Genomic DNA, 23705 nt, shown 5'->3' with positions numbered 1-23705 from the left:
AATATATTGATTTCTGTGGGAAAATCAGTGCTGAATAAATTTGGAGACAGGTATGTTATGCTGACTTTCTGTTATTGCCATTGACTTGTTCCAGGTCAGTAGCAACAAAAGCTTCCAAAATCTGATTCTGGTAATGTGAAGTTGTAGGGAACTGGTGAGCTGGATTCCTGTCTGGTTTGACCAGTCCACACTGTGAAAACTGTAGTCAGGATTTTGGGAAATGTATTAATGATGGGTAGAAGAATGTGGAGAGTCTTGGCTGAGGGAAGTTTTCCTGGCGTTTTGCACCTCAGAATTGAAACAACCAAATTTTCAACCAAGGATCTTGAGTCTTCTTTCCTGTTTAATATTTATTTCTTAAATACACCCACTTATTTCAGTAAAACTGCTTGTTAAGTAAGGAGTTGTATATGACAAGTGTTGAACTGTTGAGGCAAATCTGCCAAATGGGGTGTATTATTAGGCTTAGTGGAAGTTGTATGAAGACTTAATTAACCTTTTACCTTAAGATGTCCTTTTCCATCCTTTGCTTAAATCTGGAGCCACCTTGGTAGCTGAGGTAGTCCTTGATGTTTTCTGTGGGTTTCTCTGTCTTGGTTCTGCAAAGGTTTTAAAAAGATCACAGAATGGTATGGGTTGGAAGGGACCTCCAAGATCATCCAGTTCCAACCCCTGCCATGGGCAGGGACACCTTCCACTGTCCCAACTTGCTCAGAGCCACATCCAGCCTGGCCTTGGACACTGCCAGGGATCCAGGGGCAGCCACAGCTTCTCTGGGCACCCTGTGCCAGGGCCTCAGCACCCTCACAGGGAGCAATTCCTTCCCAATATCCAATCCAAACCTGCTCTCTGTCAGTGTGCAGCTATTCCCTCTTGTCCTGTTGATCCATATATTATTGTAAATGTTAAGCCTTGCTTCCTTTAGAAAGCTTAATTTTAATGCAACTGTCAGTTCCTTTAACCAGAATTAAATTAATGTGCATGCAGATTTCATGTGTGACCTTATTTGATGAAGACAGATTGGGGAAAGTTGGCTAAGAAACATTTATGAGATAAGATCCTGTAAAAAGTAAGGATGTGTATTTTTGGAAATGCTTCTTATCTAGATGGCACCCTAAAAATGAATTGACTTGAAAATCTTGCAACCAACTTCTTTTTTTGGTTCAACCAGTGTGTCTCAACTTTGAATTATTTTTGTGGATATTTAAAGCTGTTTTCTGTTTCTTTTTTATTCCCTTTTAGATTCTAAAAAAATATATGGGGTATATAAAATATACTACCTGTGTCCTAAAGAGGCTCTTTTTTTTGCCTTGAGGAGAAAATGAGGATTTCATTTAGTAGTGCTGTCATTCTGGCACCTTCCAAGAACATTATAATCTCTTGCAGTTTTAATTAAAAGGTAAAGTCATTGCTTTCCTAGTAAGTGCACCCTGCTGTATCATTCCAGAGTAAGGAGCCAATCTGCCTTGTCCAATACTGCTAATTTATTCCCTGTGAATTAAAATGCACATCTTTCTGTAGGTGCTATTTGCTCTTTCAAATAGCTGATTTTAGTCGAACCATGCAACTACAGCATGTGTCAGGTCTGAAAGAGGAAGCAACATGGTAGTAGGAGCAGGTAAGCTACACATTTGCCATGCAGCTCAGTGCTGTTTAGTTAATGTTGTTTGGGAATGAGAATAATGCCATGCCAGGAAATACATCCTTGAAATTAAGCTCCATATGTCTTGAGTTGCAGTTCACAGTGCTGGGCACCAGCTGAAAAAGCCCTCAGTGGGGCAGACCTGGGTTGTCTGCAGAGTGTGTCTGTCCCTCAGGAGCTCTACATTTTCCTGAGCTAGTGTCCACTGACATCAGTGACAGTCTTTTGGTTTCCTTTGCTCAGTCTTTTTGAAAAAACAGGTTCTAAAAACTGCCTTTAATAAACTTAAATTGTTCCCAGCTGATTCTTACATTGAATGTGTTGCCCATAACTGCCTCAAGAGGTGCCTCTTTTTACCTGTTCCAGCTGGTGGTGAAACATCCCAGCTCCTCCCTGCTGTGCCTAGGTCTTTATCCTGGTGCTGTGTTCTCCTGCAGCCTGAAGGGACTGAGGATCCCACCCTGCCAGGGAGCACAACAGGAAGGCCTCGCCTTCTCCTGGAGTCATCAGCACTGCTACCTTCTCTCTGCAGAGGAGTGCTGCTGTGTCTGTCTGTCAGGGGACTCTTGTCCAAACTTCTGTTGCTGTCACACATCCCAGTAGCCTCCTCAGGCCCTCAGTTCCAGCTGAGCAAGAAGTTAGGTCATGTTTTCTTCCAGCCCTTTTGGCTGCAAGTAGAGGTGCACAGTGACTGGAAGCACCAGTGAGGCCACTGCTAGGGCAAGGCTGAAAACAAGGCCGGACCTGCATTTTCTGTGGCCCCTATGTGACCAAGAAGGACCAGATTTCATCCAACATTGTTAGAAATTACTGTATTGTTTCTGAGCCTCGCATCCATATCTGTTACCTGCACTTTTGTCTGGTTAACAATTTGCAGTATCTTTTTTGAGGCATACTTTGATTATGGGCTAACATGGCAGTGGCTGCCTGGCAGACTGCAGCAATAATTTATACCAGCAGTTTACAAGAACAGAAGAGTTATAAGAGGAGAAAAAAAAAATTAACCCTTAGGAAAGTTAACTGTGTTAGTCACACATGTCTACAGAGAAGAAACTGCTGTTCAGTGGAGGGTATTGCCAGACCAAAGGGGAGGTCAGTCTGAGAGCTTAATTCTGTGGCATGAACCATTTCTCTTTCTCCCTTTTTCGTTCCCTCATTGTAAGACCTGTGCATTAATGGGATTCCAGAGACCATTGCTCTTCTAGGAATCAATATCTGCCTTACAGATGTAGCTCAGCTGGGAGGCTTGATTCCCATGGTGCTTTTACCTGCAAGGCTGGCATGCTGATGTTTGTATTTTTTCCTCTGACTTATGTCTGTGGTACGAAAGCCATTCTTGACACTGCCTTGTGGTCTGGGGGATAGGCAAAAACCCCAGAACCTGCACAATGTCAGGAGGAGGTGAATTTTGGTGGAGTTCCACCTTGGCTGGGCAGCTGAGAGTTTGTATTTAAAAAGGGAGGGCTTGTGGATATGCTGTGGCTCAGTGCAGGCTGGAGTGGCCAGATGCACGCTGGGGCTGGCTAGCAAATGTATGTGCATGGCATATTGTATGTTTTTCCCTTTGTTTTGCCTCATTTCTTCTGAGGACTACAAAATATAGAAGTGATACCTCACCATGTGTCCTTAATGCCATGCATTAGGTTTTCTGTGAGCCTTACCTGGGGTTAGCTAGTTATTGAGCAATGAAAAATGGTTTAATGAAGACATAAAGTGTGATTCTTGGCCTGTTTATGGTAGGTTCTGAAGTCTTTATGAACAAATTCTGTAGAAAACCTGTAAAAATTAATACCTCTTTCACAAACAGAGTTGTAAGGCTTTAATACTTCTGGCAAATAATATACAGCCCTAAAGAGTTTGAAATAAAATGTGTTCCTTTAGGTACTGAAGTGTTGTTATTATATGTCCTTAAAATGGCTGTAACTTTTCATACAGAAAAATTAAATTGCATGAAGCAATGTAGCCAAATCAGCAAAGAAATTTAGAGCTAAAATTGCCATTAGATTCTTAATCTTGCCCTTGGTATTTAGACATTTCTGCACACATGGTTCTCTGCCAGAGGATCCCTGAGGACTGGTGATGTTTTGTGCTCTAAGATGGCACTGAAGCTTTCTTTAGAAAGCTTTTGGTGGAGCAATAGTGTAGATCTCACTGTAATCCACAAAGCCAAGGACATTTGGAGTCTTGCTGTTCCAAGTATTGCCTTAAAACCTGGTTGAATGCAGTGACACTGATACATGGGTTGAGACCAGGTCCCTTGTGCTGGTTTTGGCTGAAGTGTCAGGTTTCCTAATCAAAAGCATGCTCGGGTTTGATGAGATGAGAGAGTTGTTTCTGTAACTTAAGAACTACATAGACCATGTGAGAATGGATACATTTTTCCAAAACCTTTGATTTCTTCCCCCCTTCTTTTTTTTTGTAAGCAAGATTGAATATTGCATATGATTTTCATGGTCAGGTTAATGAAAGTTGTTGGGGTAGTGGATGCACATACATTTGTCTTTTCTGTCATTAACAAATTTCCTGAACATCTGATCAGACCTTTCAGTACCTGAAGGGAACCTACAAGAAAGATGGTGAGGGACTATTTACTCCAAGGGCATGGAAATGACACGACAAGGAGAATGGCTTCACACTGACAGAGAGGAAGTTTGGATTGGATATTAGGAAGAAATTGTCCCCTGTGAGGGTGCTGAGGCCCTGGCACAGGGTGCCCAGAGAAGCTGTGGCTGCCCCTGGATCCCTGGCAGTGTCCAAGGCCAGGCTGGATGTGGCTCTGAGCAGCCTGGGACAGTGGAAGGTGTCCCTGCCCATGGCAGGGTGTTTTTTAACTGGATGATCTCTAAGGTCCCTTCCAACCCAAACCAGTTTATGAGTCTATATGGCTGCTCTCATTTAGGTACTTAGTTTCCAGAAGCATCGAGCATCCAGCTTGTCCAGTCCCTAATGAAAGCTCCTGGGTGTTAAAATCCATTTGAAAATATGTGCACTTTTAAAATTTCTGTGTAGGGAGACAAGCACTGTGGACAACTGCTCAAACTAAGAATAGCTGAGCAGTTTTGAAAGCTGAGTGCTAGGAATCCATCTTTCATTCCTCTGAGTTGAGGATGACTGAAAAGCAATGTTAGTAAGAGCAGGCTCTGTCCTTCCCTGGCAACTAGGGACCAGATCAGCTGCCTATAGTTAGTTTTTAAATAAAAAAAACTTTTTGAATAAGCAAGGCTGCATGTTGGTTCCCTGGCATCTTGGGGATTTCTGTGGAGCAGAGGACTGCTGGCTGTTAAGGGATCTGCTGGCCTGTGAGGCTTCTATTGCATATTCACCCTCAGCTTCTGCATGATTCTCTGCACTGTGTGTGAAAAACCCAAAATTCTGTGGGTCCTGGGGGAGCAAACTGAGGATGCTCCATAGCAATGGGCTGGGAACAGTTGGAAGAAAAGGCACGAATTGCCAGCTGCCTTTGACAGTTGTTTTTCTTACTGAATACGGTATTTTGTCACTTACCATCCATACTGTATTGCATAGCAGATTGTTGTTTACTTTTATATTCTGCTTTTAGAATTCTTGCAACCAGTAAATGACTTATCAAGAAAATATGTTTATGTAGAAAATGAAGTGTCAAATTATCCACTGTTTCGATTACTTGGGTGGTTGTTATTTTTTTTCCATAATTGACTCCTCTGAAAAGCCTTTCTTCTCAGAGAGGCCGCTGTGTTGTCAATCGTGCCAAATTGTATGAGATTATGTGCTGCAGTTTTGTGACAGAAACTGATACTCATTAGGAAGTTGTGATCACTGTAATAAAAAGTAATGAAAAGGAGATGCACAGTTGTCTATTCAGAACATGACAAGCATTCTCTTCTTTCCTCTTCTTTCAGTGTCTGTCAATCTGCAGCTCCTTTAAATTACCACTTGTGCACAGAGAATTCACTCTTCCATTGACTAATCTTGTTGAGACTGTACATTCAACAGGAGACATTTCTAATGGGTCCACTGCTTATGGAAGGTTTTTGGCAACTGCCATGTCTTGGCAGTGGGGGAAAGAGAGAAGAAAGCAAAACTGGGAAAAAATTCAGGGAGATTTCCTCATGTTCTTTTCCTCTGTTGGTCAGTCACAGCTCTGAGCACTTCTGCAGCAGTTTGCTGCTGAGAGAAGTGGTTGGTTGCACACATTAGCACCTTACAACACTGCAAGGACTGTTCTCTCCCTGCCTCGCTTCACAGGCCTGTATAAATGTCAGTACCTTGACCTCAAAGAAAACAGCCGAAGATGAGGTCAGCAGGTTAAGGGTGGCAGTACCATATGGAGGCACAGCTCAGGCTTCTCTTCACTTATCTCTGGCAAAGTGTGCATAAAAGTAATCAGGGTTCACATCTACTTGCTCTCTCTCCTGATTTAGCTCAGTTAACTAGCTGAGGCAGTAAGTTAATTTTTCCTTGGTCATTGGTATTCAGGAAGCACTTTGGAGATGTGACTAAGATCAGAGCTCCCTTACTTTAGTCATTGTGTGCACATGTACTAAGAACTTAAATCTCTTTTATTGAGCCAATGTGTTTTGTCTTGCCTTGTTGCAGGCTTAGCTGACAGAGAGCCAGTCCCTTTTTAAGCTGCAGTAACCTTCCTGCATGCTTCACCTCAGGGATGCACACCCTTCCCTGCTGGGATAACTATGTTCAAGCAAGACTGCTGCTGGCCCCTTGTGTTTTTGAGTGACAGATTTAAATCCATACTTAACATGGTCCAGGCTTCCAAGGCTGGGCAGATAACACTGAGCATCATGAATGCTGATTGCTGGGGATGTTTTGGAAGAGATCCACTCCTTATGCACTGAATGATCCCCATGGCTTCTTTCACAGAGTAGAGCAGCTCCTCTCAGCGTTCAGACACATCTGCTGCTTTGCTGCCATCCAGGAATGTGGTGCTTGACTGCTGTCTGCTCCTTGGAGAAGGTTGCATTTCATCAGCACCCTGCAAAACATAGTTCTTGAAATACCTTTCCTGAAAAGAAATGCTGAAATGCTCCAGTTGCTGCAGCATTTTAACCCTGGGAATGTTCTCCCCAGGCCTGCTCTGAATTAACTGAAAATTATAGTCTGCATCAGGCAGTTAGTTAAAAAGTTTTCCAAGATGACACCTTGTCTCACTGCTGTTATTGACAGGAATAATCCAGTATTGAGTCCCTACCCATTTCAGCTGTAAATACTGCACTGGATTAAGTAGACTTTTCTCTTACTAAAATCCTTTCCTATGCATTAATGAAATGCTATTTGAAATGGCAGGGATAATAAGTGCCACCTTAATCCTCCTTCGCTTTCCCACCTTTATCTTTTGAGATCAGTTGCATGAAGGTCAATAGTGAAGGAATGTTGTGGACAGAGGGTTTATCCTTATTACTGATGCTGTTGGGAAGCAGCTCCACAGCTGCCTCTCACTGGTTTGTGCCACCTTTGACCACTGATGTTCTGTGGGTAACAGGAAAGGACAGAAATCACCTCATTTCTTTTTGTTTCCTGGATGCTTTTCTAGGCTCCAGTATCATATCAGCTGACTGCTGCAGGTCTTGTTATGGGCTTATCTGTCAGCATTAAGGGCAGAATTAAATGAATGAAATGTCATTTATTTCATGGTTTGAAGATGAAGGAGATGCACACAGTCAGTTTAATCAAAGGTGCTTTAAGGGTCGAAGGTCCTCCACATATTTCTGTAGCTTTGCACAGCTGCACTGAAGTGTCACCAATGCAAATACTTGTTCAGTACACTGGGAGAAAGGGGTTGGGGAGTGGGAGAGAGAGAGAGAGATATCCATCCTATGTTATTCCCATGCTGTTTTATTTGATTTGAAAGGAAAACACACAGTTTTCATTTTGCATCAATGGTATTTATGATTATTTTATTTCCTTTATGCTAGTGTAAGCAGTTAGAACTTTCTGTCCCTGCCTAATGTAAGGATCCAGCCTGTAGTTTGACTTCTAGGTTTTTTTTCCCTAACATCATGCAGAATCAGTACATCTTCCCCCTCTCCTCTGTAAAGACTTGAAGTATTATTTTCAAAAGACTGATTCAGAGTGATTGCTTATCAGACCAGATGCTGAATGGGACCTTAAACCTGATGCTAGTCTGTCTCTCACTTTGAAAAAGTAAACTCCTGTCGCTGTTGAGCCGCTAGCAGAGAAGTACAAACCCAGGTTCTCAGGCAAGAAAAAAAAGCCTTTATTATTTTGATTTCCGTATATATAGACTTCTCACAGGTCACCCAGATTGGTCAGTCAAAAACCTCCCCCTTGGCCTAATTGGCCAGGCCTGAACTGCCCAAGTCTTGAGACCCTGTTTGCAAAAACATACAAACTTTATCTTTGTTTATAAAGCACAGCAAAATGTTCTCATGAGAAGGACCTGTGCTAGTCACAAACTCCTTGTGTGTTTCCCTTTTAAAGTCAGGGCTGAGGACATCCTCTTTCCCTGCATGCAGTAGTTGAGCTATCTGGATTGAAGATAGAAGGGAATAAGAGGAGGATTTTGCTAACAAAATCTCAGTCTTGGCTTTTTACAGCAGGTTATCTGGAAGAGGGTCTCTTCAGTGTGAGTAAAGCTTGGCCATGGCATGATGATTAAAGTGTACTAAATGACAGACAAGAACTATTCAGGCTTCTCTCAGCAAAAGTACATTTCCTCCAGTCTTTTCTTTGCCTTTAGTGTAGTCTAGGTCTTTTGCACTCTTCCCATGAAGAGATGCTGTCATTCCTTTCCTTTCCTCCATCAGTTCCTATCTGTGCTTTGCAAGAAAGGAAACTAAGTCATGTTGGTAGGTACCATGATATTCTCATTCTTTCTTCTCCCCACCTTTGCAAGGAAGTCATTGATTCACTGAGATGCTTTCCCCATCAAAATTCACTATAAAGATCAGTATAATCTATGGGAACAGATGGTATTTCTTGGTAGATTTTGCTTAAGGGGCATCAGTGACGGGTACCATTGCAACCAGTCTGGATACAGGTTTTACCACAAAAATGTAATTATTTTTTCCCTCATGAATAGTCTACAAAGGGCACTGTGATTACAGATACTAGTTTGACCTTCAGGACAGCCTTAGGCCTGGCATTCTCTGGGGACTTTTTTTGTAGGGGGATGGTTGGCTGGTTCTGGCCTGCTATTTGAACCACATACAGAGATTGATCACACTAGCACAGCCTCATCTCTTCACTCTCTCTCAATGTGACACATAAAATGCCTGAAATAGTCTCCTTCTAGCTTCTGCAGTGCCAAAGGCAACCTTGCTGTCAAGCATTTATATCATGTTCAGTCAGAATAGACAGCAGTGGGAGCAGGCCTGGAGAATGAACTCCTCCAATGTGTCTACAAATTGCAGATAGTTGGTATTAATGAAATACCAATCAAAGTTTTCTAATGATAAACACAGGTACTGTAATTTCTTGCCTAGGGATACTGTATAATATTGGATATGCAACACTTAGTTTGCAAATGTTCTTAAAAACAGATTAAACAAACGTCTTTAAGGAATTATCTTAGATGTGGATAATATACCTTCAAAGGAATGGGTTTGATTTCTTTAGCTCTACTTTTTATCATTTGTTGAACATGTTAACAGAACTCTGGAAATATTTTGGCATATTTACCATCTGTTGACCTGTAAGGAATGATGTCTTGGAAAATTAGTATAGAAAATTTCTGCCTAATTGGGTAATTTGAATGAATTCAGGAATTGAGGGCTTCTTTTTCAGTATACCCGTTGAGACTGGGAAGGGGTTTGACAACATGGGGGTGTGTGTGTGTGATAGATAGCTTTGTAAACAACCTTTACTCACAGCAAATACCTCTGTGCTTTTGTTTAATGCACAGGAAACAATGTCATGAGGACCATCCATGGGGTAGGAGAGATGATGACCCAAATGGTGCTGAGCAGAGGGTCTGTATTTCCCATCAGTACCCCTGACATACAGCCAAGCATTCACCCAAGCAAGCAAGCCAGCACTGCAGACAGCGAAGATGTGATCGTAATGGACACCAAACTGAAAATCATTGAGATTTTGCAGGTAATGACAAGGGGTGGAATATTACATAGCAGTCATGTCATGGTTCTTTACTTACATAGTGGCAAATTCTGTTGCCTATGTTCTTAATATTCACTGGGCTGCTCGTTGTAGAAATAACTCTTTGACGTGAGGAAGAATACTCCTTTGTGGGAACAATTGTACAGTTGTGGTCCCCACCCTGTTGTAATGATGCCTGATGATTTTTGCCTTTTCTTTTTTATATACCCTTTGATATGTTTTCTGTACCTTTTTATACATTTTCTGTACCCTTAGTCTACATGCTTGTAATTTTTGTAGTCTGATACTCTAGCTTAGTTATGAAGTTCTGCAAGGCAGAAAGACCAAACATTCACAATAAGAGGCCAGAAAGCTCCTTGCTACCAAAAACTCAAGGTTTCAACCTTGGTTGAAACCTCTCTGGAACACATTTTGTAAACTGGGCTCTAGCCTCATATGATGGGGGGAGGGAAAGTTCTTTAGAATAAGGGGATACTACTTCATTTATTAAGTTTCTTATTGGGAGATTCTAGACAGATACACTAATTTGCCAGATCTATAAAATTGTATACACATTTTAGAGAGGTGCATCTCAACGTGTTCCACCTTTAAAAAACAGTGCACCTAAAATCCTATTAAAATATCAAAGTAAAAGCCTTTTACCCCTTTAACCGTATCTACCTCATAATTCTAAGACTCGCCAAAAACCAACAATTTTCTGGCAGCCCAGGTGGGACTCGAACCCCCAAGCCAGCCGAAAGGCATCAGTTTCAGCTTCACTTTAGAAGGAATGAGATGCTGCAGAAACTTTCTCTCTGTAACTGAGAAACGACAGAACTTACCCTCTAATTTGCCTCACCGATGTTTCCTGAAGACAGTGTGTCTGGTTCCAGTTTCTTTAACCCTCAGTTTCCATGGGGTAGTTGCCTGCTTGAAACATTTCCCCCCTGCTGCAGCAGTTGGATGAAGGGCAGGATTGGCCCCACGCAAGTTGGGCGAGGCTGTGCACTTCTGATGTGCATTTCAGAGTTCCACTGTTGGACTGAGAACAGTCTGTGGGCTGCTGTGATTCTCTCCCAGCTGCCCTGCCAGCCTGTGTGACACCAGCCTGCCTCCTGAGATGCAGATTTTGCTGTCAATAAGGGAAGTGGCACATGTTTGCTCTGTGTATCCAATCACAGCTTCCATAATACTTAGGCCCTGAAGCAATGTTTTGGTGTTTTCTATAAATTCTCCGGATTTGTTGGTACCAATGTCACTTTTGAAGGATTCCATTTGTTCTGACTGCTCATAAATGATTTAGATTACTCTAATTACTTGTCATCTGAAAGGCTATCAATTGTTAGAATATACTCAATACTGCATTCTTTGGTTCCAGGGCTCCTTTAGTTTTAAATGTAGAGTGAAAGGCAGAGTGTTTTGAAGTTATATGACCTATATAACACCATTCTTTTGCTTCTCATTTTCTTTTTTTTTTTCCATGACTAAATTTCTCTCCCTACATTGCTTACCTGGTTGATGCCTAGCAGGATGATTCCAGGACCTTGGCTTGTGCATTCCCTGAGGGAATCACATTTTGTCTCATCCTTTCCTTTTTCACAGCACATTGAGTGCAAGAGCACCCAGGATTGGAGAGTGCTTAATCCTAATTTGGTACTTAATCTGTGGTTTTTTAGTTAAGGATTAGTCACATGGTCAAACCACTTCAGATAAACAAGTTGTCATATGCTGGGTGAATCACAGTAAATGTGCATCTATATGATCATAGCCCACAAGAAATACAAAATAATTCAGTTTCACTTAAAATGCAATGAGGAAGGATTAATTTAAATCACGTTACCTTTCATTACTGTGTTATTAGTTTCAAAGGTGAGTAAGAATATTTTAGATTTATTTTACTAACATGCACAGCAAGTACAATTGTGATTAAAGCTATTCTATTCTCAGAAATATTTCATTTTATAGTAATTTAATTCTCAACATATCTTCCTATTTCTTTAAGTAAAGACTTTTTAACTTACGAGTTTCTATTCTACCCTCAGCCAGAATTAAACAGATGGTCTGATAGACTTAGTCAACTGTGCATGGACTTGGGAAATTTTTATTTTAAAGAATCTTACTTGAACAATTCTAGGGTATTGTTTATCATGGAACCAAAACAGCCAAATCCTGTTACAGTGGGTCTGGGAAGCATGTTGACTTTAGCTGCAGATCAAAGAAACAGGTTGCCACCATTTGCTAAGTCACCTTTCAGATCATCTGTCGCCTCAGCCTTGGAAACTCAGCATATGTCTTTTATCCCTCCTGGTTGTAAAATATGTTAAATGATCTTCAAGGTGTTTGATTATGTGCTTGTGGGTAAGAAGCATCCATGGGTATAAGTGTCAGCCCTTAATTTGGTACTAATGCTTCCAGCCTAGTTATTTTCCTTACTGTTCCAATATAAAAGCAGCACTTCCAGCTCTGAATTAGGATCTTTCCTGAATGAGTTTCCAGTTTCACAGCTGAAGAACAAAAGGGCATTTCCCAGGCATCTGAGAGGGTGAGAATTAGGCCTGTTGTGCTTGCCCTCTATCCCACTCCACTTCTTACCTTCATGGGGCACTAAAAGTCCAGCTGAAATGTGAAATAATTGGTGTCAGCATGGGTTTGAAGGTTCTGATCTGGCTCAAAGGCAGGGAGGACAAGGCAGTGTGTTGGAGCCCCTGGATACCTCCAGTGTGCTTCTTGGTACTCAGCAATCCACAGGGCAGAGTTCAACATGTCTCAGAATGGGCAGGGTAAAGAAAGAAATCACAGAAAACTGGTGAATGGAATGGATTGTTTTTTCATAGTGGACTTAATTTACTTCACGTTTTGTCTTCTTGTAGTTTATTCTCAGTGTTAGACTGGACTACAGAATATCCTACATGCTGTCTATCTATAAGAGAGAGTTTGGGGAAAACACTGAAAATGTTGATTGCTCTACATCATCCCCACCTGATACATCAGGGACTGCCTCAGGTAAATCTTAATGCTTTCTTTCAGTGCAAAATAATTCTGGGTAGGTGACTGCAAACAATGAGCTTAACTACACCAGAAAGACACAGGCTGCTGCAAGTTGAAAAGCTTCTGAAATAATAACAATTCTAAGGAATTCCACAAAATTTGTTTTGCTGGACTGTCCTCCTCTAACAAAAAAGTGAATAGTTTTTCCCCACTATGGTATTTTGTTCTTTTACTTGTGCTCTTCCCAAAATGCTGCATGGTGGCAAATGGAGTAGAGGGTAGATCATGGAGAGTGGCTGGGGATGGATGAGGACAGGTTTAAGGGAGGTAAACTTGGTACAGGAATGATTTGACTTCCCAGGGAGCCTTCCCATGCACACAGAAGTGCTCAAAAGGTCTCTGTGATCACCTGCAAGTAGGGGAGAATTACTCTAGTTGGAGGTGGGCACATATATAATACAGGGGTACTGAAGTCTTAAGTTATCATAAAGCCCTTCTAAAGCAAAATGAGGGAGTTGTAAATCATTTGCTCATGGTAAATATTCTAAAGTTCATGAATATGCTTTGCTGGGATTGGCTCATGTAACAAAAAATGTAAAAGTTTCATAATCTGTGTCATTTTTGGGTCACTGCTGGTGGTTGGTGCAGCTCCTAGCACCATGTGGCCTTGGTTGGTCACTACAATTCTCTCCCTCAGGAATGGTAATGCACAGTTTTACTCTGCCCCATATCCTGTGTGATCTCTGCTACTCTAGCAGAAAGGGAATTTTGCCTAGTTGGGGAATGGCTAGTTAGACATTTACTTGATACCATCTGCTTTTAAGAGGAACAGAACTCCATTTGCTGTGCACATTATAAACAATGATCAGTGGCTTCTTTTATTTTTAATTTTAAAAAATTATTTTTCTTCTGATTATTTTTTCCCAGCAATTGTTCCTGACATAGATGAAATTGCAGCTCAGGCTGAAACCATGTTTGCTGGCAGGTATATTCTCTGAAGTTTTACCTCTATGGATATATATGTATATATACATATATCTATATATATATATATTGACATTGATATTTCTCATGGACAATCTCTGTTTATTCTGTGCTTATTTTCATAGCCCTTTCTCTTCCTTTGCCTGCTTGTTATTGCATAAGCCATACTTGAACAGAAATGTGCCAGGAAAGATGTGCCTGGATTTCAGTCAGAGCCCAGCTGGTCTGGATGGCTGTGGGGTTGGATATGACCTCCCTCTTAGTTGTAAGAGAGTTGATAGAAAGTTTTTGTCATGTTCCCAAAGGCAGCTGGGGAATTGTGTACAGGTGTATTGTGCTAAACCACACTAATTATCTATTTATCTTATAATGTCACACATGGGTGCTGAAAAAAGCCTTTTTTTCTGCTGTGCCTTATGGCAATCATCCCTCAGTATTTCTTGTAGACCACATGACCTGTTGTCATTGCACTTAGTGTTCAAACTCCTTAGGAAAATTGTACCAACAATAATCTCTCCTATGACTCCTCAGATCAGGAATGGACCACTTGCCATGATCTCCTGGACCACCAGAGGCCTGTAGATCCCAAGTTATGCTTGCAGAGTTTTGGAAGGGATTTCAGCTGTGCTGTGAACAGAAAAAAAAAAAAAGGAAAACACTCACACTGGAGAGTTATTACTGTTATCACTATATTGGTTTAATTTTATGGGTATAATTATAATTACACCAGTAAAAATTAATTCCATTTAGACAAGGCCATGGACTTTAAAGTTTTTCTTGGAGCTAAGGAGAAGAATCTGCAATATGGGTGCTGTGATCTTTCCTCTCTCAGTCCCTCATGCATTCTCAATCTTTACCAGCACAAGCAATGCCTCCAGGCCTCTCCCTGAACTCCCATAATGTAAAACAACACACAGCTCTTGGCATGTGCATCTTTAAAATGAACAGAGAGACCGACTGGTTTCTTGGAAACATTATTTCTGCTTTGATATGTTAAGTGTAAATCTGCTTTCTGCCGTTCCACATTATGAATATGATTCCAGAAATATGATGCTTTTGGCAAATGTTGCTATTTTTTATCTTATTTTTTTCTTAAATGAAATTTTAATAGCAACTCAAAAGGGAAGAAGTGAAAAGGAAAGGGTCAAATTAATCTCTGATGAAATGCAGTTCACTTCATTTAATTTGGATTGAGGATGAGCTTGGCTCAACTTATCCAAGACATAAATGAGTGCTTTTGCAATATAGATTTTAATCACAATGTTTGACACCTTTAATAGATAGCTTATTTTTGTTCTATAATGTCCATTCTGCTACATGATTGCTGCAACAGCACATAACTGTAGGATAGAAGTCCTCATAAAATATGTTAAAGTGATATTTATATTTTCCTTCCTGCAGTGTATTTGATTGGATTTGAAGAGTTCTGTTGAGTGAAGATTGTGCATAGAGTCATATTTATCTCAAAGGCTTTTATTTTTTTCTGATATACTTTACTTTATCTGGTCCTTTCCCCCCATTTCTACTGCAGAAAGGAGAAGAATGCAGTTCAGCTGGATGATGAAGGGGGCAGAACTTTTTTACGGGTCCTCATTCACCTCATCATGCACGACTACCCCCCGTTGCTCTCAGGGGCTCTGCACCTGCTGTTTAAGCACTTCAGCCAGAGAGCAGAAGTTCTGCAGGCATTTAAACAGGTATGGATGGGCAGAGTGTTATCCCAGCACACTGAATGCAGGGAGCCTTTGCAAAGGCTGCTCTGCTACTTAAAATGCTGTTTGTTGCATGGCAGTGTTATTTCCTTAGAGGCCCAGTAGCAGCAGACTTCTTTGGCCATATGTGCTGGTGTATATTATAGTTCTGTGCCCCCAGGAATAGTTCTTTCTGGCATTGCATCCATTAGGGAAAATGTAGCTCCGTGGTGAGCCTCTCACAGCGATCCCTCAGGGACAAAGGCAGTGCCACATGTTTGGCAAGCAGTGTCCCCGAGTCAGCAGCAAGATTTCCCTGCCTTCAGGGCCACTTGGGCTGAGTATAAAGCTGTGTTGTTATTCACCTGGTGCTTCCAGTTCTGACTCAGGTGTCTTTGCACAGTGTTCCCCTGCCTCATACATGCCCAACTAGCAGGAAGGCAGGAATAGAGCCAAGCCTGTTTTCAGCTTTTATTCTCTCCCTCTGTATTCTTTCCCTGCATGTGCAGGCTCCATGTGTCAGTGGATTAGCATGGGAGATCTGATGTCAAGGGGCTGCATGACAGGGACGTCTCTGTTACGTAACCCTTTATAACATATGTTGATAAGAACATCTGATGCTTATTTCAGGAGCTTGGTAACGTGTTGTCTCATCGTTATGTAAGATGGGGAGGTTTCTCTCCTGTGAAAACAGATGAATGATAAAGACCTGAAAAGCTTTTGTTTAATGTTTTTGTTGTGCAGCATAATGGCCTCCCACCAGGTATTTAAAGTTAGGCTGTACTGGTTAGTTGCATAAATAGCTGTTATTCCCAGGTAAGCAAGGACTGAGTTGCTTAACGTGTTTTTGTGAAGGGTGGAAAGGGCTAATTGAGAAATAAACAGAAAAAACCGTACAGAATATGGAATAAGAACGTCTGCAGATAAGCAGTGTTTATAAATTCTGTAAAATAACAAGGTTTTGCCAAGCCAAGAGAGATGATTATGATGAAAACTTTATGTTACAAAATAGTGAGTATTTGCCTGGATGTAATGTGGTTTTAAAAAGAACATCCCTATCAGTGTTGTCAACGACCCATAATCTTTTACATAAGTATGATTTCTTAATAGTGTTTATTAATTTACTGAAAAGATCGCTGTTAGTTTTTTGAATACTATCTTCATTAATAATCTTGGAGGAACAGAGAGCGTTAAAAAGAAAGAAAATGTGTAAGTCATGCTAAATCAAGAACTACACATAACAGTGAAAAAACCTAGCTAATTTGAGCAGTACAGACAAAGGAAAAAAATGAGATTAGTCTTAATAAATGGCAACCACTCAGATGGTGAGAAATTCCATGAACCTGAAAGTCCATTTATCAACTATATTCACAGAAGTTTCCCTAAGCTGGCCTAACAGTGTTAAAGTCTGTTATTTTTCAGTATTTGATCACAGTGGTGTAGGTGATCATTACAACTGCTGGCCATTCTGACTTTTCTTTGGATGCCCTGATTCCTTGTCACATTATCCTTTTTTTTTCCTACTTCTTCTGAAGTACAGTGCTGAAGCATCAGCTATTTCTGTTGCTTTAATAGTGTATAACTGTACTGTTTTAATGCCATGAGGATCATGATCACTGCATCAGAGCTCACTCTGCATAGAACTCAAGAGCCTGTAAATCTGCTTGTGCTGAAAATGTTTGCCAGTGTATTCAAGAAGGTGAGAGGACATTGTGAATGTTGTAACTATCCTGTTTTGAGCAACCACAGCCTCTGGCTCTGATAAAGGTTTCTGATGAATGAGGGCTAAAAGCCTGTGTGTGCCATGTTTTGATTGCATAGGGAAGGTTGCACAAAGCACCTGAAAAGAGAGGCTTGGAATAGGAACTGCCAGGCAAATTACCCAGCCATAAGTGCTGGTGCTACTGCTGTAATAGCTTTACAATTTCCTCTATTTCCAGGTTCAGTTGCTGGTGTCCAATCAAGATGTGGATAACTACAAGCAGATCAAGGCAGATCTTGATCAGCTACGTCTGACTGTAGAAAAATCAGAACTGTGGGTTGAGAAGAGCAGCAATTATGAGAGTGGAGAGGTGGGCGACAATCAAACCAAAGGGGGAGAAGAGCCAATGGAGGTAGGCTTAAAGCCTTTGCTGTTAGAATTGTTTCAATATTGATAGGTAGTTTGATGAACAACTGTAAAAATTGTGGTCTGGTTGAGCAAAGAGGCAAAGCGAGAATGTGCAGTATTCTGGCTGAGCTCTAGGAACAGCCAGAAAAGAAAATAAAACCTCTGTTATCAATATGTTCAATATTCTGTCCTGCTGCTTTCAGTAACTGCATCCTTATGTCACAGAGCTGCCTTCCTTTGTGAGTGCAAGCCACAGTGAGCAGCAGCACTCTGGAAATAATATGGGGATCATGTGCTGGCAGTTGGGTAGACTTGCTGGAAACAAGGAGTAGTAGACAGTGTCCTGCAGCTAAGGGAGAGGAGCACAATCAAACCCATGCTTTCAAAAATCACAAGTAGTTCCACTCTTCACCAAATGTGAGACTGACCTAAAAATGTTGCGATTTTATAGGTGAACTAATATTTTCATTTCTTTGGCCCTTGTCATACCACTTTCTCAGGATATACTCTGATCTGAGAAACTGTAGAACTTGAATCTAGGACCATGAAGACACCTTTTTTTTTTTTCCCCTCTTCAGTTTTGTTTAGATTTCATTGTTTGGATTTTTAAAATTTTGCTTTTCAGTGAAAACTGAGGTCACCATGTAATCATTTAGCTCCAACACAAGCTTTTAAGAAAACACCAAGTGTTTCTATGATTGAGGTTTGTGGCATAAGAGTAGATAGAACAGGCTTTCCCACCAAATATTTATTCCCACTTTCATTCCCATTTTCATCAGAGGAAGTGGGGAGGGATGAACATCTGTGATTTCTAACACAGCATTTTCCTTGTTCGCTTTCCTGGTGTCGAGAGAGATGCGTCAAGGAAGCCTCCAGGGGAAGCTTAGTAGAAAGCCAAGTAGAGGTTGTACAGCATTGTGAAGGTCACACTTTAGGAAAAGGTTGGAGCCATGGAGAAAAGAGAGGATGTTTGCAAATATCTGTGGCCTTTTAGATGGGAAAGCAGATTTTTGGTGGCTTCATACAGGGGAAAATCCAACATTTCAAGGAAGAATCCTACTCTTTCTTTGGTCTATCTTAGCTGAATTGAGTGGTGTCAGAACTAGGGAGGAATCTGGACTAGGAGCTTAAGTGTGTGGTATTTCCTACTTTCTTTCCTCAAGCACAGCTCTAGTAGGAAAGAAAATGTTCCTTTATGTATTTAATGAATGGAAAAGATAATGGGGAAATGGAAAACAGAATTGCAGCAGGATTACAAAGCTTTTTAGCTATAATACATTTTAAAAGTGCAGTAAGATCCTTTTTATTCCTATGGGTAGCCCTGATAGGAAGGAAACTCCAGGAAAAAGAGGGCAAAACAATGTGTTTGAAACAGAGGAATCTCTCAATGGGATATTTTGAGTGTTTGGTTTCCCATGAGGCATCTGTGGGTCTGTCTGGATTAGCAGTGCTTCAGTAGATGCACAATATTATCTCTGGCAGATCAGAGAGATTACTGTATCAGAGCAGTAATACGTAATCTGCTGGTTAGATCATCTGCTGGTAATTCCCTGAGAGCTGTGCCAGGTTACAATAGCTGAGAACCTTGTCCATCATTTTTTTCCCCCTGCTAAATTATTCTCTAACAGTCAGGAAGTTATTTTACCTGGCAAAAAAATAACGTTAGATAGTCAGTACTCTTTGAGGTCTTGAGTCAGATGTAGGAGGTGTGATGTGGGGCATAATCTACGTGTGAAGCAGGTGGCTAGCTTTAAGCAGATAAAAAAACCCATGAGATCCATGCTTCCTTGGAATGGATACTTGGTATTCAGAGCTGGATGAACCTCTAGGTCTTTAGGGAATATGCTTCATTTGCCTGTGCCTAATTTTTCCCAAACAACATTAAAGTGCACACAGCAGCTTAAATGACATTCCAGAGCACTCACGTTAAACCCAAATATCTGTTGTCTCATGAAGCATGTTGAAAGATGTGCATAAGAGTTTGAAAATATTGGATTTTTTTTGCCTAAGTCTTCCTGGTTAATTGTTTTCGGCTTACTATCATAACCTGTGGACCTTTCTTTTTTTCTTTTTTTTTTTTTAAGTCATATGACTCCAGAAATGAGATTTGTAGAAAAAAAGCCTTGTTCTTAAAAAAATATCCGGAGTTCTCCACAGGAAAAATGGCAACTCTTACATCTGTGCAGGACTGTCTTGACAGGAACTGGAGATCAGAGCTGGAAAGAGTACTTGGAGTTAGGTCAGACATAAAGGAGACACACATAGGGTTAGCCAGAAATGCTGAAACTGAGCTCACATAAGAGCCCTGCTTGAGAAGGGGAAAACAGATAAAGCCTGTTCACTCAGTTCTCTCTAGGAGGAGTGCTCTGGGTCTGTGGAGATACCACAGACCACGGAAAGTGTGATTTTTATTGTCTTGTCCCTGGAGGATGCTTTGGTGGTGGAGCACCAGAAACATAGCTCTGAGTAGGAGAAACAGGCTCAGTGAAAGGTGAAGCTGGAATAGAGTGCAATGGCATTTATGGAATTTCTCATCTTTGCCATCTGCTGAGAAACCATGAGGTTTCAAGTGGTCCAACCTTTCAGCACCTCTAAGCACCTGTCGTTCCCTTACTTCCTTTCCTTTCTACTCCGTGGTTCTGGGAATGTTTGAACAAACATCATATATAGGCTGAGGTTGTGAATGGAGACTTCTAAGAGTATCTCTCATTCCCCTAGTAAGGAAACACAGCCTGTGGAGGGCAAAGCTGTACCATGGGGTCACTGACAAGTGCCTTGTTCCAGTGGGATGAGTGAGACTGTTCAGTGATGGGGAACTGCTCTGACTGAATTCAGGAATCTGGGTCTCCATTGGGGAAAAAGGATCTAAGGCTGATGCTGAGTGTTATTCCAGGAATTTTATGAATAGAGGAAGTAGTCTCTTTGAGAAAATATGATTTCCTAAAGGTGAGGTGCTCAGGTGAGAGCCTTTCTCACTGAGATCTCTTATGCCTGCCTGTCCCCTGTGGAAAAGTGTGACAGAGAATGTCTGTCATGGGGCATAACAAGGCAGGATATGCAGCTGAGTGTCTTTGGTATCCCAGTGGTGTGATTATCTCTGGTAAATACATCCCTGGCGTACTCTTATGGGTTCAATAAACAACTTTTTATTTTGTTAAGAGAAAGGATAGATTCAGCAGTTTAATGCTGATCAGTACTTCCAGATAAGACATATAGTTCATGTGGATTATAAAACTACTTTGATGGAGGAAGAATGCTGATAAAACTAACAAGTAAATTAATCTTGGTTAACCCACAATCCCAGAACGGAGGAGAGTGGTTAATTATAGGAAAAAGCCTGAAGTATCTCCCAAAATATTGATTCAAGCAGCTAGAGAGATGGCAGCCTGCATACTAACAAACCTAAACAAATAAAATCCACTCTTGTTACATAGATCAGCACGGCTGAAAAGCAGTGCTGACATGCTTATAAACAACTTACATGGCCAAGTGGTGCAGCTGCTCTTACCTCACTGGAAATGAGCACCAGATGGGATTTACAGAACTCCTGAACTTCACCATCAGCTAAGAAAGTTCAGAGAGAGGTTTCAGGATGTATAAACATTCAGCTTGGCGTGCACATGTGTGTTTTAGTGTATTTCTCTTCTCTAAAACAGTAGGAAGTTTGAGGACACAATGAAACTCAGAAGTGCACCTGTTCCTTTTTTTTTTTTATGCTGTTACTCTGGTTTACATCCTTGTGGTTGTACTGTGACTCAGTCTCAAGATCTGCTAGAGTTTTTCTTCACACTTTATAATTTCAGCATCCGAAGTCCAATCTTTTCTCAATTTTTTTTTTGTTGCCAGTTAAGAAAGGCTCACCACAGCTGACAGCAGAAAACCCCCCAACACTGCCAGTATTCTTAGTGGCAGTGTTTGTGTACATGTTCTCCTGTGTTTTGATGGAGATGTATGCATGGAAAGGTGCGTGGGTGTTGGCAGTTACTTGCTGACTTGATTTCTCCTATTTATCGTACCCAGCTGGGGCTTTCCAGGAGCCAAGGCCTCGAGCATACGGCGTCAGGACTTGATGCTGCAGTTTAACATATGGTTCCTATTTGTTTTTAAATCTTTTCCTGCATCATCCAGAGATAGGAGCAGAAGCATCCCCTTTGTGGGAGGAACATCTCTAATTTCCACATGCTACTTGTTCCTGTGCTGTTGAGAACTCCACCCTGCTTAACTGCAGAGATTGTCTTAAGCTCCTTTTCCAGACTCTTTAGTGTTCACATACACAGATTTTGTAATCTTTCCAGCTGTGTTACAGGTTTTTGTAACATGTGGTCACTACTGAAATACACTTTTGGTCCTTCTTCTCACAGTATTTAAATTCCTTGGTGTGTCTATTCTGCAATTTAGGGACATATTCTCTTTCAGAATGATTAGAAGCATGAAGACATAGAGTAATTGCCTCAAATTACCTTGGAAATTTGAAACAAAGGAAGGACTTGAATGTAAATCTTTTCACTCACTGGACCAGTGGATAAAGAATAAATGAGTCTTTCTTTATTATCTGTGTTATATCAATTCTTTATGAGCTGCTGGGATACTTTGTCACTTACTGCTATTAAATACAATTAGTTCATGTTGACAAAATTGCAATCGATCTCCTCTTGTCATGTGTTCTTTATTACAGGAGTCAAACCTTTTGAGCCCAATACAGGATGGGATGAAAAAACCCCAAATAGACAGCATTAAAAGCAACAACTACAATATTGTTAAAGAGGTTGGTATATCTGCCAAGAAACTTGCTTGACATACCTGTTTGATTAGTAGATTTAGTAATTATTTTGAAAGAAAGTATGTTTGTTTGGTTTGTTGGACGTGACTGGTTCTTTTCTTGCTTGCATGCTTATTTAATTGTTTTTTTCATTATTATTATTTATAGATTTTGATTCGACTCAGCAAACTCTGCGTTCAGAATAAAAAATGTCGGAATCAACAGCAGCGTTTACTGAAAAACATGGGCGCCCACTTGGTAGTCCTGGACCTTCTGCAGATCCCCTATGAGAAGGTTATTTTCATAACTTTGGTGGCAGAGAACATGAACTCGGGGAAGGGAAAGGCCCTGGGAGGCCCAAGAATCAATGGGAATATTTTTTAACAACTGAATTGTGAGCTATGGCACAAACCTGAAATGATGATGTCGTTTTCTACCGTAATAATATTGAGCTTGGGTTCTGTTTAAATACAGCTGCATGCATGGTTTTATTTAAAATTTACCACTTACTGCCTCAGGTGCCTGCATGTCACATTCCTGTGTCCATTCCTGAAACAGGCAGCTCTCGGGCCTGCAGTCACTGCATGGGAAGAAGTAATGGTTTAATGGCATTCCTGGCAGGGAATCTAAATCCCACTGTTGGGTACTGATGTGAGAGCTGTTGTAGACAGATCAGATGGACTCAAAGCTTTCATGGATCAAATTTGAAACAACATCTTTGTTTCTGTGGTGGACGTCTCAAACCTAGTTCCATTTGCCATTTTTTCACAAGACAATGTGATTTTGTACTGATTCAGTGGAGCTGAACATACAAATGAGTGAACTAGATAGGCTTTTAAAGAGCACATCTTTCTAGATCTTCATGGAATCACTGAGAGAGATAAAACCTCAGCTGGGCTGTATTTTCCTGAGTGTCATGTTATAGACACTGGGTTCAGCTGTTAGTAAAATAGAGCTTGTCCATACAGGTGGTTCATCAAATCATACTTGGGATACTACATGAGAGGAATATAACGTGGGGATGAAACGAGACATATATTTCTGTGGGAGTATGTGTATGAACACATGCACACATACATCTGTTTCTTTATGTAGCTATATAAAAGTCAAATCTTTGCCAAAGTTTAAAATTAATGCAGAGAGATATTTTTGTTTTGGTTGGTTGGGGTTTTTTTACTTTTTTGTTTTTTAAATCAAGCACCTTAGCACTTTTTTAAACTAGGAAATTATAACCACATATGAGGAAATCTTACTTTGATTTTGTGCTCCTACCTGAGTCTCTATTGTCAAGTTGATTCAGAGTAAGATACAGCTGCTAATGGACTCTGAAGGAAACTGCATCAGTTGCTTTTGCCAGAGGGAGAACTCCTGCCCTATAAAGGCTCAGGAGAGTTGCTTTGCTCCTGTCTGAATTGATGTTGTGTGGTTTTAACAAGTATGTTTAGGTACAGCCAGCTGATTTTGTTTTTCCTTTCTTCCTGC

The 23705-nt window shown here is 40.9% G+C and overlaps 1 protein-coding gene across 2 annotated transcripts in view; it reads left to right on the top strand.

The window, feature by feature from the left end:
• Window positions 1-23705, top strand: part of ITPR2 (inositol 1,4,5-trisphosphate receptor type 2) — a 242393-nt gene that overhangs the window by 81365 nt on the left and 137323 nt on the right. For both annotated transcript variants that reach the window (XM_085049080.1, XM_085049079.1), the window contains 7 exons: window positions 9501-9694; window positions 12562-12694; window positions 13607-13664; window positions 15195-15360; window positions 17295-17468; window positions 22140-22229; window positions 22392-22517. In XM_085049080.1, coding sequence (XP_084905206.1) covers window positions 9501-9694; window positions 12562-12694; window positions 13607-13664; window positions 15195-15360; window positions 17295-17468; window positions 22140-22229; window positions 22392-22517 — 941 coding nt within the window. The remainder of the gene's footprint in view (window positions 1-9500; window positions 9695-12561; window positions 12695-13606; window positions 13665-15194; window positions 15361-17294; window positions 17469-22139; window positions 22230-22391; window positions 22518-23705) is intronic.

Source organism: Lichenostomus cassidix, chromosome 1Aa (assembly GCF_008360975.1).
Source record: "Lichenostomus cassidix isolate B80296 chromosome 1Aa, HeHo_3.0, whole genome shotgun sequence".
Classification (NCBI taxonomy): domain Eukaryota; kingdom Metazoa; phylum Chordata; class Aves; order Passeriformes; family Meliphagidae; genus Lichenostomus; species Lichenostomus cassidix.
Note: the sequence above shows the minus strand (reverse complement) of the source record. Positions and strands in the feature narration are given on the sequence as shown.